The 20864-nt window shown below is 42.7% G+C and overlaps 1 protein-coding gene across 2 annotated transcripts in view; it reads right to left on the bottom strand.

Annotated features, from left to right (window-relative positions):
- vav3b (vav 3 guanine nucleotide exchange factor b) overlaps window positions 1–20864 on the bottom strand; it is a gene marked incomplete at its 3' end in the record, with an annotated part of 100065 nt that overhangs the window by 34970 nt on the left and 44231 nt on the right. For both annotated transcript variants that reach the window (XM_055865872.1, XM_055865873.1), the window contains 9 exon segments: window positions 4847–4956; window positions 12973–13105; window positions 16381–16466; window positions 17895–17981; window positions 18068–18136; window positions 19851–19946; window positions 20144–20243; window positions 20483–20586; window positions 20711–20779. In XM_055865872.1, the coding sequence (XP_055721847.1) occupies window positions 4847–4956; window positions 12973–13105; window positions 16381–16466; window positions 17895–17981; window positions 18068–18136; window positions 19851–19946; window positions 20144–20243; window positions 20483–20586; window positions 20711–20779 (854 nt within the window).

Below are 20864 nucleotides of genomic sequence, written 5' to 3'. Positions count from 1 at the left end.
CCATCTCTTCAATTCTGCCATAAATAAACTGCAGGGCCCTGGATTGAAACAACATTCCCTCAATCGATTTCACCAAGACAACCATTTATAAAGACGGGTCAAATTGTACGATTAGAATGGACATCCATAACTGTCGCCCCAAAGTGCTGTCGTAATGTTGTCGTAGTGACAAAATGCACACGGCACCAGTCAAAAGTTTGGACACCTACTTATTCCAGGGTTTTTCTTTATTTTTTACTATTTTCTACATTTTGAAAAACAGTGACGACATTAAAACTTTTGGAATAACACATATGGAATCATGTTGTAAGCAAAAAAAGTGTTAAACAAATCAAAATATATTTGAGATTCTTTAAAGTAGCCACCCTTTGCCTTGATGACAGATTTAAACACCCTTGGCATTCTCTCAACCAGCTTCATGAGGTAGTCACCTGGAATGCACTTCAATTAATAGGTGTGTCTTGTTAAAAGTTAATTTGTGGCATTTCTTTCCTACTTAATGCATTTTAGCCAATCAGTGTTGTTGTGACAAGGTAGTGTCACACCCTGATCTGTTTCACCTGTCCCTGTGATTGTCTCCACCCCCTCCAGGTGTTGCTTATTTTCCCCAGTGTATATATCCCTGTGTTTCCTGTCTCTCTGTGCCAGTTCGTCTTGTATGTCTTTCAAGTCAACCAGCATGTTTTCCAGTACTCCTGCATCTATTCTCTTTTTACTAGTCTTCCCGGTTTTGACTCTTTGAATTATTTCAAAGAAACCACTACTAAAGGACACCAATAAGAAGAAGAGACTTGCTTGGGCCAAGAAACATGAGCAATGGAAGTCTGTCCTTTGGTCTGATGAGTCCAAATTTCAGATTTTTGGTTCCAACCACCGCGTCTTTGTAAAACGCAGAGTAGTTGAACGGATGATCTCTGCATGTGTTGTCCGACCGTCAAGCATGGAGGAGAAAGTGTGATGGTGTGGGGGTGCTTTGCTGGTGACACTGTCAGTGATATATTTAGAACTCAAGGCACACTTAACCAGCATGGCTCCCAGAGCATTCTGCAGCAATACATTTCCCATCTGGTTTGCGCAATAGGACAATGACTCAACACATCTCCAGACTGTGTAAGGGCTATTTGACCAAGGAGAGTGATGGAGTGCTGCATCAGATGACCTGGTTTCCACAATCACCCGACCTCAACCCAAATGGAGATGGTTTGGGATGAATTGGACAGCAGAGGGCAGGAAATGCAGCCAACAAGTGCTCAGCATATGTGGGAACTCCTTCAAGACTGTTGGAAAAGCATTCCAGGTGAAGCTGGTTGAGAGAATGCCAAGACTGTGCAAAGCTGTCATCAAGGCAAAGGGTGGCTACTTTGAAGATTCTACAATATAAAATATATTTAGAATTGTTTAACACTTATTTTGGTGACAACATGATTCCATGTGTGTTATTTCATAGTTTTGATGTCTTCACTATTATTCTAAAATGTAGAAAATAGTAAAAAATAAAGAAAAACCCTGGATTGAGTAGGTGTGTCCAAACTTGACTGGCACTGTACATTTTCTTCACAATATGAGTGAGACTTCGAACTTAAGCAAAGGTTAAAACAACTCTTCGACTCACTTTAGTCCTTGTAGTGACCTACAAGTAGTGACCTACAAGTAGTGACCTACAAGTAGTAACCTACAAGTAGTAACCTACAAGTAGTGACCTACAAGTAGTGACCTACAAGTAGTGACCTACAAGTAGTGACCTACAAGTAGTAACCTACAAGTAGTGACCTACAAGTAGTAACCTACAAGTAGTGACCTACAAGTAGTAACCTACAAGTAGTGACCTACAAGTAGTGACCTACAAGTAGTAACCTACAAGTAGTGACCTACAAGTAGTAACCTACAAGTAGTGACCTACAAGTAGTGACCTACAAGTAGTGACCTACAAGCAGTGACCTACAAGCAGTGACCTACAAGCAGTGACCTACAAGTAGTGATCTACAAGTAGTGACCTACAAGTAGTGACCTACAAGGACTAAAGCCTTACTAGTGACAGAGAACTTCAAACTCACAATTTGAAAGAGATACTTTCAAGCAGAATTGTACTCAAGACTTCCAGCAGGTTATCAAAAGTATGACTGTTGTCAGAGGTATGTGTGTGTGTGTGTGTGTGTGTGTGTGTGTGTGTGTGTGTGTGTGTGTGTGTGTGTGTGTGTGTGTGTGTGTGTGTCTTTAATTGGAGTTGAAATTTGAGCAAACAGAGTCCCCACGTCTCGTTGTCTCGTTGTCTTGGAAACACACTGTACAGGTCCTTCAGAAACTCTTTCCATATTTAGTTGTTGAGATTTTTTGTCACTGGACTAATACACAATACCCGATAACGTCAAAGTGGAATTATGTTTTTTTTTTTTTACATTTTATCAAATTAATTTAAAAAAATCTAAAGCTGAAATGTCTTGAGTCAATAAGTATTCAACCCTTTTGTTATGTCTAGCCTAAATACAGTAAGTTCAGGAGTAGACATGTTCTTAACGAGGCACATAATACGTTTCATGGACTCACTCTGAGCGCAATAATAGTGTTTAACATCATTTGTGAATGACTACTTCATCTCTGTAGATACAATTAATTAAGGTCCCTCAAAGCAATGAATTTCAAACACAGATTCAACCACAAAGACCAGGGAGGTTTTCCAATGCCTCTCAAAGAACGGCACCTATTGGTAGAAACATTATAATTTTTTTAAGCAGACATTGAATATCCCTTTGAGCATTGTGAAGTTATTAATTACACTTTGGCTCGTATCAATGCACCCAAAGATACAGACGTCCTTCCTAACTCAGATGCCAGAGAGGATGAAAAGCACTCAGGGATTTCACCATGATGCCAATTAAAACAGTTTAACAAAATGTTATGGCTGCGATAGAATAAAACTGAGGATGGATAAACAACATGTTAATTACTCCTCAATACTAGCTTAATTGACAGAGAGAAATAAAGGAAGCCTGTACAGAAAAAAATATTCCAAAACATGCACCTTTTGCAACAAGGCACTAAAGTAATACTGAAAGAAAAGTGGCAAAGCAATTAACCTTTTGTCCTGAATACAAAGTGCTATGTTTGGGGCAAATACAACACATTACTGAGTACCACTTTCCATATTTTCAAGCATAGTGGTAGCTGCATCATGTTAGGGGTATGCTTGTAATCGTTAAGGCCCCTGGAGTTTTTCAGGATAAAAAATGTACTGAATGGAGCAAAGCACAGGAAAAAGCCTAGAGGAAAACCTGTTTCAGTCTGCTTTCCACCAGACACTGGGAGATTAATTCACCTTTCAGCAAGACAATAACCTAAAATACAAGGCCAAATCTACACATTGTTTACCAAGTTTATTTGACCTTTATTTAACCAGGCAAGTCAGTCAAACCCTAACCCGGAAAACACTGGGCCAAATGTGCACCGCCCTATAGGACTCCCAATCATCGCCGGTTGTGATACAGCCTAGAAACGAACCAGGGTCTGTAGTGACGCCTCTAGCACTGAGATGCAGTGCTTTAGACCACTGCGCCACTCGGGAGCCCAAAAAGACTGTGAATGTTCCTGAGTGGCCTAGTTACAGTTTTGACTTTAATCTACTTGAAAATCTATGACAAGACATAGATTTTATCTATGACAAGACCTGAAAATGGTTGTCTAGCAATGATCAACAACCAATTTGACAGAGCTTGAAGAATTTAGAAAAGAATAATGGGCAAAATGTTGTACAATCCAGGTGTGGAAAGACTTACCCAGGAAGACTCAATGCTGTAATCGCTGTCAAAGGTGCGTCTACAAAGTACTGAGTCAGGGGTTTGAATACTATTTCAATATCAATAAATTTGCCAACATTTCAAAAAAACATGTTTTCCCATTGTCATTATGGGGTATTGTGTGTACATGGGTGAGAGAAAAAAAATAATGTAATCAATTTTGAATTGAGGCTGTAACACAAATAAATGTGGAATAAGTCAAGGGGTATGAAACCTTTCTGAATGAACTGTATATGCCATTTAGCCAACAAGCTCTCACAGTGCAGAATCAGACATTTGTCCATAAAAAGGTCAAATTTCAAAGGTTAAGTCAAGGTATTAATTCCAAATGGTGAAGTTAACGGTTAAGATTTAGGACAGGGTTCAAACAAAAACAACAAAACATAATTGCCCTGCACTGAGATTGACTGCCATAGCCTCAGAGCCAGAGCTCACGGTTTACGCCCATTCACCATCCACCTTCCACAACGCCCTAGTAAAACCCAAGTCTACGTGATGGTAATAGTGCTCACCATTGCCCCTAGTGGCCCGGGTTTTAAGTAATCTCCTGACGTCCTGTTTACCTAGACGGACGTCTTATTTCGCAGTGGATCTTGAGCGACCAGGCTGAGTTAACAAATCATTTTATTCACTACAATCATGCGAGTGTACATTTTTCATATGGGTGGCCACAGCAGGAATCAAACCCACAATACCAAGCCACATTCAGTATTTTTTTTTAAACGTAGTTGAACGTTCAATGAAATGGAAAAGGTGCTGCACAGAACGACCAGTTGAAAGACAGGGAGGGGTTTGGTTGTGGGCTCGAAATGCACCGTCGCCCTTTAAATACATCACTTGTTGCTTCAATCCACACCCTGCCACACCTACCAAACAGCGTAAATGTACCTCAAAATCTGTTCAGGAATGGACAAGAACAATTTTGGGGGAAACGTGTCGTTCAGTGCAAACCGTTCTGCAATGTAGCAAACATTCAATGGAGCTGAACGAACTGAGAGACACAGGACCACCATGACACTTCACAGACAACAGAGTACAGACGTAGCCCAGCTCACATTGCCATGTCAAACTGGTCCAGCCACTTCTTCTTCAGCTCCTTGGTCTTGAAGAAGAACTCAAAGCCGCTCTGCCCTTGCTGATGGGTCAGGTAGAAACCATAGAACCACTGAGGAGGGAGAGAGGAAGACAGGGAGTGAATGGCAAAGTTACACACACGCTCTGTCTCTCTCTCTCTCTCACACACACACAAACACACACATACAGAGCCTTCAGAAAGTATTCACACCCTTTGACTTTTTACACATTTTGTTGTTAAAGAATGAATTTTAAATGGATAAAATGTCGATTTTTGGGGGGGGTCACTGGCCTACACACAATCGCCGATAATGTCAAAGCGGAATTATGTTTTTTAAATTTTATTTTATTATAATAAAATCATTAAATATGGAAATCTGAAATGTCTTGAGTCAATAAGTATTCAACCCCTTTGTTATAGCAAGACTAAATAAGTTATAGAAAGACTAAATGTGTGCTTAGTAATTCACATAATAAGTTACATGGACTCACTCTGTGCGCAATAATAGTTTTTAAACATGATTTTTTTATGTCACTAGATTCCTCTGAAAAGGATGATATTCAATTTGTCTGTAGCAAAATGATGGAATCTGTTGGTATCATCAGAAAGATCGGGTGGTTTGGTTGATCAGACTTCCTAACTCAATACCATAACTTAATTTACCAATATCTAATTTACTGTAATATTGTCAGGCCAGAACATATGCCTTCTACCTACAAAAATTATACAACATAAATATGCAAGCCTAGCCACCTCCTCTAATTACCTGGCTACATTAAGAAACTCAATATCTTCTATATTTATGACATTAATGTACACCAATTATGCACTTTTGTCTACAAATACTTATACCTCCCAGACAGTTTATCATCCTATATTAACATCCCCTATATTATCATCCTATATTAACATCCCCCTATATTAACACCCCATATATTAACATCCTATATTAACATCCCCTATATTAACACACCCTATCATAATTTCTTATATTATAATCCTACATTAACATCTACCTATATTAACATCCTATATTAACATCCTATATTAAAATTCCCTTATATTAATATCTTATATTATCATCCGACATTAACACCCACCTATATTATCATGCTATATTAACACCCCCTATATTAACACCCCCTGATATTAACACCCCCAAAATATTAACATCCTATATTAATATCCTATATTACCAAATATTAACACCCCCTTATATTAACACCCCCCTATATTAACACCCCCCCTATATTAACACCCCCCCTATATTAACACCCCCCCTATATTAACACCCCCTTATATTAACACCCCCTATATTAACACCCCCCCTATATTAACATCCCCTATATTATAACCCCCTATATTAACACCTCCCTATATTAACACCCCCCTTTATTAACATCATATATTAACATCCCCTATATTAACAACATCTATATTAACACCTCCCTATATTAACATCCCTTATTTTAACACCCCCTATATTAACACCCAACTATATTAACATCCCCTATATTAACACCCAACTATATTGACATCCCCTATATTAACATCCCCTATATTAACATCCCTTATATTAACATCCCCTATATTAACACCCAACTATATTTACATCCAATATTAACAACCCTTATATTAACATCCCATATTAACATCCTATATTAACACCCCCCTATAGTAACACCCCCTATAGTAACACCCCCTATATTAACATCCCTTATATTAACATCCTATATTAACACCCAACTATATTAACATCCCCTATATTAACATCCCCATATATTAACATCACCTATATTAACACCCCCTATATTAACACTCCCTATATTAACATCCCTTATATTAACATCCTATATTAACATCCTATATTAACATCCCCTGATATTAACACCCCCCAATATTAACATCCTATATTAATATCCTATATTACCACTTCCCTATATTATCATATATTAACACCCCCTATATTAACATCCCCCTATATTAACACCCTATCTTAACATCCCTTATATTAACATCCTATATTAACACCCCCCTATATTAACATCCCCTATATTAACATCCCCTATATTAACACCCCCCCTATATTAACATCCCCTATATTATAACCCCCTATATTAACACCTCCCTATATTAACACCCCCCTTTATTAACATCATATATTAACATCCCCTATATTAACAACATCTATATTAACACCTCCCTATATTAACATCCCTTATTTTAACACCCCCTATATTAACACCCAACTATATTAACATCCCCTATATTAACACCCAACTATATTGACATCCCCTATATTAACATCCCCTATATTAACATCCCTTATATTAACATCCCCTATATTAACACCCAACTATATTTACATCCAATATTAACAACCCTTATATTAACATCCCATATTAACATCCTATATTAACACCCCCCTATAGTAACACCCCCTATAGTAACACCCCCTATATTAACATCCCTTATATTAACATCCTATATTAACACCCAACTATATTAACATCCCCTATATTAACATCCCCATATATTAACATCACCTATATTAACACCCCCTATATTAACACTCCCTATATTAACATCCCTTATATTAACATCCTATATTAACATCCTATATTAACATCCCCTGATATTAACACCCCCCAATATTAACATCCTATATTAATATCCTATATTACCACTTCCCTATATTATCATATATTAACACCCCCTATATTAACATCCCCCTATATTAACACCCTATCTTAACATCCCTTATATTAACATCCTATATTAACACCCTCCTATATTAACACCCCCTATATTATCATCCCCTGATATTAACACCCCCCAATATTAACATCCTATATTAATATCCTATATTACCACTTCCCTATATTATCATATATTAACACCCCCTTATATTAACACCCCCCTATATTAACATCCCCTATATTAACACCTCCCTATATTAACACCTCCCTATATTAACGCCCCCCTATATTAACACCCCCTATATTAACACCTCCCTATATTAACACCTCCCTATATTAACATCCCCTATATTAACATCCCCTTATATTAACATCCTATATTAACATCCCCCTATATTAACACCCCCTATATTAACATCCCCTATATTAACATCCCCTATATTAACACCCCCTATATTAACACCCCCTATATTAACACCCCCTATATTAACACCCCCTATATTAACATCCCCTACATTAACATCCCCTATATTAATTAACACCCCATATATTAACATCCCATATATTAACATCCCTTTATATTAACATCCTATATTAACACCCCCTATATTAACATCCCATATATTAACATCCCTTTATATTAACATCCTATATTAACACCCCCTATATTAACATCCCCTACATTAACATCCCTTAGAATTAACATCCCCTATATTAACATCCCATATATTAACATCCCATATATTAACATCCCTTTATATTAACATCCTATATTAACACCCCCTATATTAACATCCCCTATATTAACATCCCATATATTAACATCCCTTTATATTAACATCCTATATTAACACCCCCTATATTAACATCCCCTACATTAACATCCCCTATATTAATTAACACCCCCTATATTAACATCCCCTATATTAACATCCCTTTATATTAACATCCTATATTAACATCCCCTATATTAACATCCCTTTATATTAACATCCTATATTAACACCCCCTATATTAACATCCCATATATTAACACCCCCTATATTAACACCCCCCTATTTTAACATCCCCTATATTAACATCCCCTATATTAACATCCCCTATATTAACATCCTATATTAACATCCCCTATATTAACATCCTATATTAACACCCCCTATATTAACACCCCCTATATTAACACCCCCCCTATATTAACACCTCCCTATATTAACACCTCCCTATATTAACACCTCCCTATATTAACACCCCCTATATTAACACCCCCTATATTAACACCCCCCCTATATTAACACCCCCCTATATTAACATCTCCCTATATTAACACCGCCCTATATTAACACCCCCTATATTAACATCCCCTATATTAACATCCCCTATATTAACACCCCCCATATATACACAACCCCCTATATTAACATCCCCTATATTAACACCTCCCTATATTAACACCTCCCTATATTAACACCTCCCTATATTAACATCCACTATATTACCATCCCCTATATTAACATCCCCTATATTAACATCCCCTTATATTAACATCCTATATTAACATCCCCCTATATTTACACCCCCTATATTAACACCCCCTACATTAACATCCCCTGTATTAACATCCCCTATATTAACACCACCTATATTAACATCCCCTATATTAACATCCCCTATATTAACATCCCCTATATTAACACCCCATATATTAACAGCCCCTATATTAACATCCCCTTATATTAACATCCTATATTAACATCCCTTATTAACACCCTCCTATATTAACACCCCCCTATATTAACATCCTATATTAACATCCTCCTATATTAACATCCCTGCTATAAATACCATGCCTGGCTTCTTAGATGTTTCATGATGTTCTATTATTTCTAGTAGTTGTCGTATATTATTTCCAATGTATAGTCCATGTAAAAAACCTGTCTGATCAGGAAGAACAATACCTGGTGAAACCCTTTTAATTCAGAGTGCTATGCACTTCGATAGTATTTTTGCATCACAACATTGAAGTGTAAGGGGCCTCCAGTTTTTTTTAGATAGACTGGATCTTTGCATTTGCCATCTGGGTATTCTTTTAATAATAGAGAAATCAGACCTTCCTGCTGAGTACCTGACAGACTACCATTTCTATAGGAGTCGTTAAAATTTCACTGGGGTAGGGGGCAGCATTCGGAATTTTGGATGAAAAGCGTGCCCAAATTAAACTGCCTGCTACTCAGGCCCAGAAGCTAGGATATGCATATAATTAGTAGATTTCGATAGGAAATACTCTAAAGTTTCCAAAACTGTTAAAATAATGTATGTGAGCATAACAGAACTGATATGGCAGGCGAAAACCTGAGGAAAATCCATCCAGGAAGTACTCTTTTTTTGAAAGGCTGTTTTTTCATTGAAAGCTTATCCACCATACAAAAACTTAGGACCCAGTTCACGATCTCTATGGCTTCTTCTACATGTGGCTAGTCTTTAAGGATTGTTTCAGGCTTTTACTCTGAAAAATGAGGGAGATACAGCACTTTCAATGAGTGGACAGTGAACATTTCCAGAGATGAGTCCACCGTGTGATCGGGATCGCGCCTTTCTTGTTTCTCCTTTTCTATTGACACAGCTTTTGTCCGGTTGAAATATTATTGATTATTTATGACAAAAACAACCTGAGGATTGATTTTAAACATCGTTTGAGTTTCTGCAAATTCTTTTTGTTAGAGTTCCTGTATATTTTGGCCTTTATGGGCGGCGCACAATTGGCCCAGCGTTTCTCTTCCTCTAAAAACAGAAATAAGTGTTTTGGCCTTACAAATATTATTTTGGCCTTGATTCAGATTACAATCGCTCTCTTTCGTATTTTTGAAAATGATATAACCTCCAAAATATTGTTATATATTATCAAGTTGATGACACAGCATTACAGCTGGCACCTACATAAAGCTGAGTGACATTCATGGCTTTGGATCAAAATAAATAAGTACAACATTCTTTCTGATAGTCTTAAACAAATAATTGTTTTGGTTATCCTAACCTGGACACAATGTACAGTATTATAATAGCCCATTATGTCTATTAGCAGGACAATATACCAACACCTCTCTGTATTTTGATACTTTGTGGATGGGGGCTCCGGTGTGGATGGGGGCTCCGGTGTGGATGGGGGCTCCGGTGTGGATGGGGGCTCCGGTGTGGATGGGGGCTCCTGCAGTTCAAAATGCATTGCTACAGATGCAGGTTCGATACCCGTGCTGGCTGCCACCAGGTGACCCATGAGGTGGCTTTTGGTTACAATTTAGAATCCTCCAATCCTCTATATGTAATTATTGGCGGAGAGTCACGTCATATTTTCCGATATACTGCAGCCCTACCGTAGGCGACTTGAGTCTCACGAGTGTTGAGTAATGTGCTGTTAAAAGTGGTGTAGGTCTTATTTATTTAAAGAGCATATTGAAGATAGAAGATAGAAGCAGTAGGATTTGAAGCAAAAGCCTACAACTATTTTAACACTGTTTCGCGCTGCTCTGAGACAAGCATGGGGACTGGTCTTGATAAATCAATGAGATTTTTATTTACACTGAATCTCTGTTTGTGTATTGGTTAGACTAATATTAAAAAATTAGGGTGTATAAACGTTATGCTCTAGTGTAACCTTTATTTAACTAGGCAAAACAGTTAAGAACAAATTCTTATTTACAAGAACAGCCTACTCCTTCCTCCCCGTTGGGGAATTGAACCCTGGTCTCCCGTCCGCACGACACGGGGATTCTTTAGCTAAACAGCCCAGTACTGTACTCCCAACTGTCACGTTGTACAGCGCCATATTTTCCATTCCATCCTAACGGAAACCCAGAGTGTTTTGTGTGTTTTTTTTAATAAAAACACCATAATATTAATATTAATCCAATTCATTAAGCAACACTTCTTAAAATCAGTCCCAAACATACTATGTTTTTACATTCTCATTCTCTTACATTCTCTAAATTATCTAATACAGCCACTATTGAAGGCTATAAAATGCTTCTCAAAGATGCCCTCTGGTGGTAAAACTAGCACTAACTAGCATTAATGGTACCAGTGGTTGGCACTTAAATAACGTGCCATAGAATTCTGCGGCACCATGCAAGCTGTGCTGCAGTACACTGCAACTATTAAAGGATGAACCACTGTATGTCTACGTCCTGGGAAATTATCTTGTTACTTATAACCTAATCGCATTAGCCTACGTTAGCTCAACCGTCCCGAGGTCGGGACACCAATCCTGTAGAGATTTACATCACCCTGTATTAACATGATTTTGATTTGACATCGCCCTATATTAACATCCTATATTAACATCCTATATTAACATCCTATATTAACATCCTATATTAACATCCTATATTAACATCCTATATTAACATCCTATATTATCGTCATTAACATTTTCGCCAACTGCTCTCTCTATCCTGGACGGGGTTGTTGGTCAGGGTTGTTGGTGAAGGTAAGTGTTAAGGTTAGGCCAGGCAGGTAGACAGATAGAAAGCCAACAGGGTAGGCAACCCTAGAGCCCTCTGAGATTGGTAGCATTTGTTTTTTTATCCAGAAAATTGTTATATTACTTTTAGTTTCTTATCTTTTGTTCTGTAAAGAATTGCTCATCAAACTAGCTAGACCAGCAGTGGCAGTAGTGGCACACTGGCTGCTTTTTGTTGTTGTATGTCATCTCTCGTGGTCAGAGACAGGAAAGGGTTCAATTTAACCTTTTTTACGTAGGCCTTCAATGTAGATGTTAGCAGCAGAACAAACTCCAATCACAGGTAAAGAGTGGTTTAATTTTTACAACAGCATAGCTAACAGTTAGCTAGCTGTTTCTCCTGATGTATTGTTGTCTATACCTTGTTGCCCTTTGTGCTGCTATCTGTGCCCAATAATGTTTGTACCATGTTGTGCTGCTGCCATGTTGTTCTGCTGCCATGTTGTTGTTATGTTGTTTTGCTACGTTGTTTTTCTACCATGCTGTGTTGTCATGTGTTGCTGCCTTGCTATGTTGTTGTTTTTAGGTCTCTCTTTATGTAGTGTTGTGGTGTCGTGATGTGTGTTTTGTCCTATATTTTTATTACATTTTTTAATCCCAGCCCCCTTTTGTCTTTTGGTAGGCCGTCATTGTAAATAAGAATTTGTTCTTGCCTAGTTAAATAAAGGTTAAATACAAATTAAAAAGTAGTTAGCTAATTTACATTTTCTACAGTCGCTACGATCAGCTGATAGCCCTCCCCTATTTTCCTTGAACAGTAGAGAATTATGAATGCAAGGAATTTGGGCTAAACTTTGTTGTTGTTGTGGAGGAGGGTTTGGGGGGGGGGGGTTTCACTTTGAGCACATGCCCCTCCAAAGGTCTGCGCATGTCACCTGGCTGTGGCGGACTGACCTTCCTGCTCTCTCTGTCCTGGGTGGGGTTGTTGGTGATCTTAAAGTAGTTGAGATCGATGACATCCTTCATCTCATAGTTGTCTCCTCGTCTCTTACAGACGATCACAGCCCCGTCAAACAGGAAGATATGTCTGCGCCCAAAACAAGTTCATACAAGTTCATTTACAGTGTGTATTCTGTCATATTACACATGAAGAAGTTCCTACGTTGTTTTACATGCTGTCCATATAATGAAGCCTGAGAAAGCCACACATGCTAGTCAGTAGTCAGTAGTAGTCAGTAGCCTGTAGTCAGTAGTCCCTGGGTATGGGAAACCAGCCTGTAGTCCCTGGGTCTGGGAAACCAGCCTAAAGTCAGTGGGTCTGGGAAACCAGCCTGTAGTCAGTAGTCCCTGGGTCTGGGAAACCAGCCTGTAGTCACTGGGTCTGGGAAACCAGCCTGTAGTCAGTAGTCCCTGGGTCTGGTAAACCAGCCTGTAGTCAGTAGTCACTGGGTCTGTGAAACCAGCCTGTAGTTAGTAGTCACTGGGTCTGGGAAACCAGCTTGTAGTCAGTAGTCACTGAGTCTGGGAAACCAGCCTGAAGTCACTGGGTCTGGGAAACCAGCCTGTAGTTAGTAGTCCCTGGTTCTGGGAAACCAGCCTGTAGTTAGTAGTCAGTGGGTCTGGTAAACCAGCCTGAAGTTAGTAGTCACTGGGTCTGGGAAACCAGCCTGAAGTCAGTAGTCACTGGGTCTGGGAAACCAGCCTGAAGTCAGTGGGTCTGGGAAACCAGCCTGTAGTCAGTAGTCACTGGGTCTGGGAAACCAGCCTGAAGTCAGTGGGTCTGGGAAACCAGCCTGTAGTCAGTAGTCACTGGGTCTGGGAAACCAGCCTGTAGTCAGTGGGTCTGGGAAACCAGCCTGTAGTCAGTAGTCACTGGGTCTGGGAAAACAGCCTGAAGTCAGTGGGTCTGGGAAACCAGCCTGTAGTCAGTAGTCCCTGGGTCTGGGAAACCAGCCTGTAGTCAGTAGTCACTGGGTCTGTGAAACCAGCCTGTAGTCAGTAGTCACTGGGTCTGGGAAACCAGCCTGTAGTCAGTAGTCACTGGGTCTGGTAAACCAGCCTGTAGTCAGTAGTCACTGGGTCTGGTAAACCAGCCTGTAGTCAGTAGTCACTGGGTCTGTGAAACCAGCCTGTAGTCAGTAGTCACTGGGTCTGGTAAACCAGCCTGTAGTTAGTAGTCACTGGGTCTGGGAAACCAGCCTGTAGTCCCTGGGTCTGGGAAACCAGCCTGTAGTCAGTAGTCACTGGGTCTGGGAAACCAGTCTGTAGTCACTGGGTCTGGGAAACCAGCCTGTAGTCAGTAGTCACTGGGTCTGGGAAACCAGTCTGTAGTCAGTGGGTCTGGGAAACCAGCCTGTAGTCAGTAGTCACTGGGTCTGGGAAAACAGCCTGAAGTCAGTGGGTCTGGGAAACCAGCCTGAAGTCAGTAGTCACTGGGTCTGGGAAACCAGCCTGTAGTCAGTAGTCACTGGGTCTGGGAAACCAGCCTGTAGTCAGTAGTCACTGGGTCTGGGAAACCAGCCTGTAGTCAGTAGTCACTGGGTCTGGGAAACCAGCCTGTAGTCAGTAGTCACTGGGTCTGGTAAACCAGCCTGTAGTCAGTAGTCACTGGGTCTGGTAAACCAGCCTGTAGTCAGTAGTCACTGGGTCTGGAAAACCAGCCTGTAGTCAGTAGTCACTGTGTCTGGGAAACCAGCCTGTAGTTAGTAGTCACTGGGTCTGGGAAACCAGCCTGTAGTCAGTAGTCTCTGGGTCTGGGAAACCAGTCTGAAGTTAGTATTGCCTGGGTCTGGGAAACCAGCCTGAAGTCAGTAGTCACTGGGTCTGGGAAACCAGCCTGTAGTCAGTAGTCACTGGGTCTGGGAAACCAGCCTGAAGTCAGTGGGTCTGGGAAACCAGCCTATAGACAGTGGGTCTGGGAAGCCAGCCTGTAGTCACCGGGTCTGGGGAACCAGCCTGTAGTCACTGGGTCTGGGAAACCAGCCTGAAGTCAGTGGGTCTGGGAAACCAGCCTGAAGTTAGTAGTCACTGGGTCTGGGAAACCAGCATGTAGTCAGTAGTCACTGGGTCTGGGAAACCAGCCTGTAGTCAGTAGTCACTGGGTCTGGGAAACCAGCCTGAAGTCAGTGGGTCTGGGAAACCAGCCTGAAGTTAGTAGTCACTGGGTCTGGTAAACCAGCCTGTAGTCAGTAGTCACTGGGTCTGGGAAACCAGCCTGTAGTCAGTAGTCACTGGGTCTGGGAAACCAGCCTGTAGTCAGTAGTCACTGGGTCTGGGAAACCAGCCTGAAGTCAGTAGTCACTGGGTCTGGGAAACCAGCCTGAAGTCAGTGGGTCTGGGAAACCAGCATGTAGTCAGTAGTCACTGGGTCTGGGAAACCAGCCTGAAGTCAGTGGGTCTGGGAAACCAGCATGTAGTCAGTAGTCACTGGGTCTGGGAAACCAGCCTGAAGTCAGTGGATCTGGGAAACCAGCATGTAGTCAGTAGTCACTGGGTCTGGGAAACCAGCCTGTAGTCAGTAGTCACTGGGTCTGGGAAACCAGCCTGAAGTCAGTGGGTCTGGGAAACCAGCCTGAAGTCAGTAGTCACTGGGTCTGGGGAACCAGCCTGTAGTCACTGTGTCTGGGAAACCAGCCTGTAGTCAGTAGTCACTGGGTCTGGGAAACCAGCCTGTAGTCACCGGGTCTGGGGAACCAGCCTGAAGTCAGTGGATCTGGGAAACCAGCCTTAAGTCACCGGGTCTGGGGAACCAGCCTGTAGTCACTGGGTCTTGGAAACCAGCCTGTCGTCACAGGGTCTGGGAAACCAGCCTGTAGTCACAGGGTCTGGGAAACCAGCCTGTAGTCACAGGGTCTGGGGAACCAGCCTGTAGTCACAGGGTCTGGGGAACCAGCCTGTAGTCACTGGGTCTGGGGAACCAGCCTGTAGTCACTGGGACTGGGGAACCAGCCTGTAGTCACTGGGACTGGGGAACCAGCCTGTAGTCACAGGGTCTGGGGAACCAGCCTGTAGTCACTGGGTCTGGGAAACCAGCCTGTAGTCACAGGGTCTGGGAAACCAGGTCTGGGGAACCAGCCTGTAGTCACAGGGTCTGGGAAACCAGCCTGAAGTCAGTGGGTCTGGGAAACCAGCCTGTAGTCACAGAGTCTGGGAAACCAGCCTGAAGTCACTGGGTCTGGGAAACCAGCCTGTAGTCACCTGGTCTGGGGAACCAGCCTGTAGTTACTGGGTCTGGGAAACCAGCCTGTAGTCACCTGGTCTGGGGAACCAGCCTGTAGTTACTGGGTCTGGGAAACCAGCCTGTAGTCACCGGGTCTGGGAAACCAGCCTGTAGTCAGTCTGCCTTTCCTGATCCCATCTCACCTGTCCTGTTTCTTCTTGTCAACATTAGACACCATGCGGACCTCTCCGTCCCCCTTGGGCCGTCCGTAGCTCTCCAGGGGCTGGTTCTTCAGGGGTCATGAAAGGGGCATGAAAGGGGGATAAGGGAAGGTAATGGGAGGGGAGGTAATGGGAGGGGGGTAAGGGGAGGTCATGATAGGGGCATAAGGAAAGGTAATGGGAGGGGGTAAGGGTAGGTCATGAGAGGGCGATAAGGGAAGGTAATGGGAGGGGAGGTAATGGGAGATAATTGGAGGGGGTAAGGGAAGGTAATAGGAGCGGGTAAGGGAAGGTAATGGGAGGTGGGGGTAATAGGAGGGGGGTAAGGGGAGGAAATGGAAGTGGGGTAAGGGGATGGGGGTAAGGGGAGGTAATGAGAGGGGATAAGGGAAGGTAATGGGAGGGGAGATAATGGGAGGGGGATAAGGGGAGATAATGGGAGGGGGTAAGGGGAGGTCATGAGAGGGGGATAAGGGAAGATAATGGGAGGGGGTAAGAGGAGGTAATGGGATGGGGTAAGGGGAGGTAATGGGAGGGGGATAAGGGAAGGTAATGGGAGGGGAGGTAATGGGAGGGGGGTTAGGTGAGGTCATGATATGGGCATAAGGAAAGTTAATGGGAGGGGGTAAGGGGAGGTCATGAGAGGGGGTAAGGGGAGGTAATGGGGGGGATAAGGGGAGGTAATGGGATGGGGGTAAGGGGAGGTAATGGGAGGGGGATAAGGGTAGGTCATGATATGGGCATAAGGAAAGGTAATGGGAGGGGGTAAGGGGAGGTCATGAGAGGGGATAAGGGGAGGTAATGGGATGGGGGTAAGGGAAGGTAATTGGAGGGGGATAAGGGAAGGTAATGGGAGGGGAGGTAATGGGAGGGGGGTAAGGGTAGGTCATGATATGGGCATAAGGAAAGGTAATGGGAGGGGGTAAGGGGAGGTCATGAGAGGGGGTAAGGGGAGGTAATGGGAGGGGAGGGAAGGGAAGGTAATGGGATGGGGGTAAGGGAAGGTAATGGGAGGTGGGGGTAATAGGAGGGGGGTAAGGGGAGGAAATGGAAGTGGGGTAATGGGATGGGAGGTAATGGGAGGTAATGGGAGGGGTGTGTGGGAAGGTAATGGGAGGGGTGTGTGGGAAGGTAATGGAAGGGGTGTGTGGGAAGGTAATGGGATGGGGTGTGTGGGAAGGTAATGGGAGGGGTGTGTGGGACGGTAATGGGAGGGGTGTGTGGGAAGGTAATGGGAGGGGTGTGTGGGAAGGTAATGGGAGGGGGTAAGGGGAGGTAATGGGAGGGGTGTGTGGGAAGGTAATGGGAGGGGTGTGTGGGAAGGTAATGGGAGGGGTGTGTGGGAAGGTAATGGGAGGGGGTGGTTAATAAGATATCAGTGAGATCACGTTCAGTGTGGGTCAGGAGGACTAGTACGGTATGTGTCTGGGAACGCATTGCACTTTGGACAACAATAGAAACAAATTGATGTGTCTAATCCTGCTGATTTATGTTACCAGGTTCTCGATGGAACGTTGATACTGGTCGATCTCCTTCAGAGTCTCCTTGTCTCTCTTCACCTCGTTGACATACTGAGCCAAGTCCTGGGTCAACACACACACAGTCCAACGTTCAGTGTCTATTCTCTGATTGTAGTCTAGTAAGAGAAGAAGAGAGACGGTCTGATTACCTTCATGGCATCCAGAGCCATCTTCAGGTTGTTCTTGTCGGCTGCGTCGGAGGTGTGTTTGAGCAGCTCCTAACAGACAGAGACAACAGGGGAATCACCAGTAATAATCACACACAGGCTCAGCTTCACATTGTTTACATTAACATTAGGTTTAGATTAACACACCAATTATCCTGGATTTACACTACAGGACAGTCCGTTTCCTATGACGTTTGCCTACAGGGGACTACACAACAAAATCATATTGGTTTTATAACAGCATGAAAGTGAAACCAAGCCGTGATGAACCGGAACCCACTGTTCCAGCTGGGATATCACTGCCTCTGCTTGGATATCACTGTGTCTGCTTGGATATCACTGCCTCTGCTTGGATATCACTGTTCCAGCTTGGATATCACTGTTCCAGCTTGGATATCACTGTTCCAGCTTGGATATCACTGTTCCAGCTTGGATATCACTGTTCCAGCTTGGATATCACTGTTCCAGCTTGGATATCACTGCCTCTGCTTGGATATCACTGCCTCTGCTTGGATATCACTGTGTCTGCTGGGATATCACTGCCTCTGCTTGGATATCACTGCCTCTGCTTGGATATCACTGCGTCTGCTGGGATATCACTGTGTCTGCTGGGATATCACTGTGTCTGCTTGGATATCACTGCGTCTGCTTGGATATCACTGCGTCTGCTTGGATATCACTGCCTCTGCTTGGATATCACTGTGTCTGCTTGGATATCACTGTGTCTGCTTGGATATCGCTGCCTCTGCTTGGATATCACTGTGTCTGCTGGGATATCACTGCGTCTGCTGGGATATCACTGCGTCTGCTTGGATATCACTGTGATATCCCTGTGTCTGCTTGGATATCACTGTGTCTGCTGGGATATCACTGCGTCTGCTGGGATATCACTGCGTCTGCTGGGATATCACTGCGTCTGCAGGGATATCACTGTGATATCACTGTGTCTGCTTGGATATCACTGTGTCTGCTTGGATACCACTGTGTCTGCTTGGATACCACTGTGTCTGCTTGGATATCACTGTGTCTGCTTGCTAAATACATGCAGTGCAGCCCATTGGAGTCCTGCCAGAACTGAAATGTCCAGTTCCTTTGAAATCTGAGCTTTTGTTCTCCTTATTTCTAAAAGAGACTGCTGAAAGCAACCCCTCTCTAAACAACACACAATGGGGATCCAAATAAACAAATATTCTCTCTCTCCCTCTCCCTCTCCCTCTCCCTCTCCCTCTCCCTCTCCCTCTCCTCAGAGAGGGAAGTATGAAAGTGGAGAGAGAAAAGACGTGGAGTCTGTCGCCCCCCAGTGGAAATGTATATCACAGCCCCCTAACAGTGGTTGTGAGAGTATCTAGTGTATAGTGTCTTTTTTTAAATTATTATTTTACCGTTATTTTACCAGGTAAGTTGACTGAGAACACATTCTCATTTGCAGCAACGACCTGGGGAATAGTTACAGGGGAGAGGAGGGGGATGAATGAGCCAATTGTAAACTGGGGATTATTAGGTGACCATGATGGTTTGAGGGCCAGATTGGGAATTTAGCCAGGACGCCGGGGTTAACACCCCTACTCTTACGATAAGTGCCGTGGGATCTTTTAATGACCTCAGAGAGTCAGGACACCCCGTTTTAACGTCCCATCCGAAAGACGGCACCCTACACAGGGCAGTGTCCCCAATCACTGCCCTGGGGTATTGGGATATTTTTTTTAGACCAGAGGAAAGAGTGCCTCCTACTGGCCCTCCAACACCAACACTGTGGTAAACATACCTGTAGTAGGAGATGGTATTTGAGGACTCTCTGCATGGGAACCACCAGTAGATCTCTCAGAGTGAACTTCCCATTGTTGGCTCTTTTAGAACATTCCTGGGAACAATAACAACCCAACGAATTAGGATATGAAGTATTACATTAACAGGTACACGAGAGATCGCTAGGCAACATCACTGTTTGGTCACGCCGAGGCTAGTTCCTCAGATCATTCACCATAGAGGTCCTAATCAATAATTCGCCGCCATGTTGCCTTTACCCTTTAGACTGTATCAAAAAACAACAGGTCTCACCTCTAGCTTCAGTCGAACGTCCTCTTTCTCCTTACAGATGAAGTCCAACACTGTGATGGACACCTCAACGTGGCTGCAGTAGATTCCATAAATGAGTAACCTGCAAAGCAGAAGGAAAGTATATGACACCTGAATACTTGATACGTGAATTTGAGTAGCAGCCAGTCCCAGTACTTCCTGAATCCCCCTGAAGAAATGTTTCTGATATTTTCCAGATTCTGATTTATATTCTTCTGACTAACTGTTATACGAGACATTACAATAGGCTATTTCTTGTCATTTTTGTGTGTGTGTATGTAAACACCATTAGAGAATGTGTTATTAATGACAAAGGCCAACCTGTCCTTATAGGCAATGAAGATCTGGTAGAGGTTTAAGGCATTCTTGTTGAGAATGGACTCTTGCACCTCCACCATCAGACTCTTATGGACTTTCACCAGATCCTGTGAACAGAGAGAGAGAGATCAGACGGTGTACATTACAACAAGTTCATAACTCTTAAACTCAAGTCTACCCCCATAAAAGACGCCATTTGTGTAAAGATGAGAGTTCGGGCTGTGTTCTTACAGGGATGTTGACGAAAACCTTGTCGATTTCTGCCGCAGAGAAAAATTTCTTCAGGGGATTCAAGAAGTACTGTGAAAAAAAGTTTAGATGTGACTTTATCACTTCCACCTCAGTCTCAGATTATATCAGTCACATATATACATATACAGGACCA

The sequence above is a fragment of the Salvelinus fontinalis genome, chromosome 17 (genome assembly GCF_029448725.1).
Source record: "Salvelinus fontinalis isolate EN_2023a chromosome 17, ASM2944872v1, whole genome shotgun sequence".
In the NCBI taxonomy this organism is placed as follows: domain Eukaryota; kingdom Metazoa; phylum Chordata; class Actinopteri; order Salmoniformes; family Salmonidae; genus Salvelinus; species Salvelinus fontinalis.
Note: the sequence above shows the minus strand (reverse complement) of the source record. Positions and strands in the feature narration are given on the sequence as shown.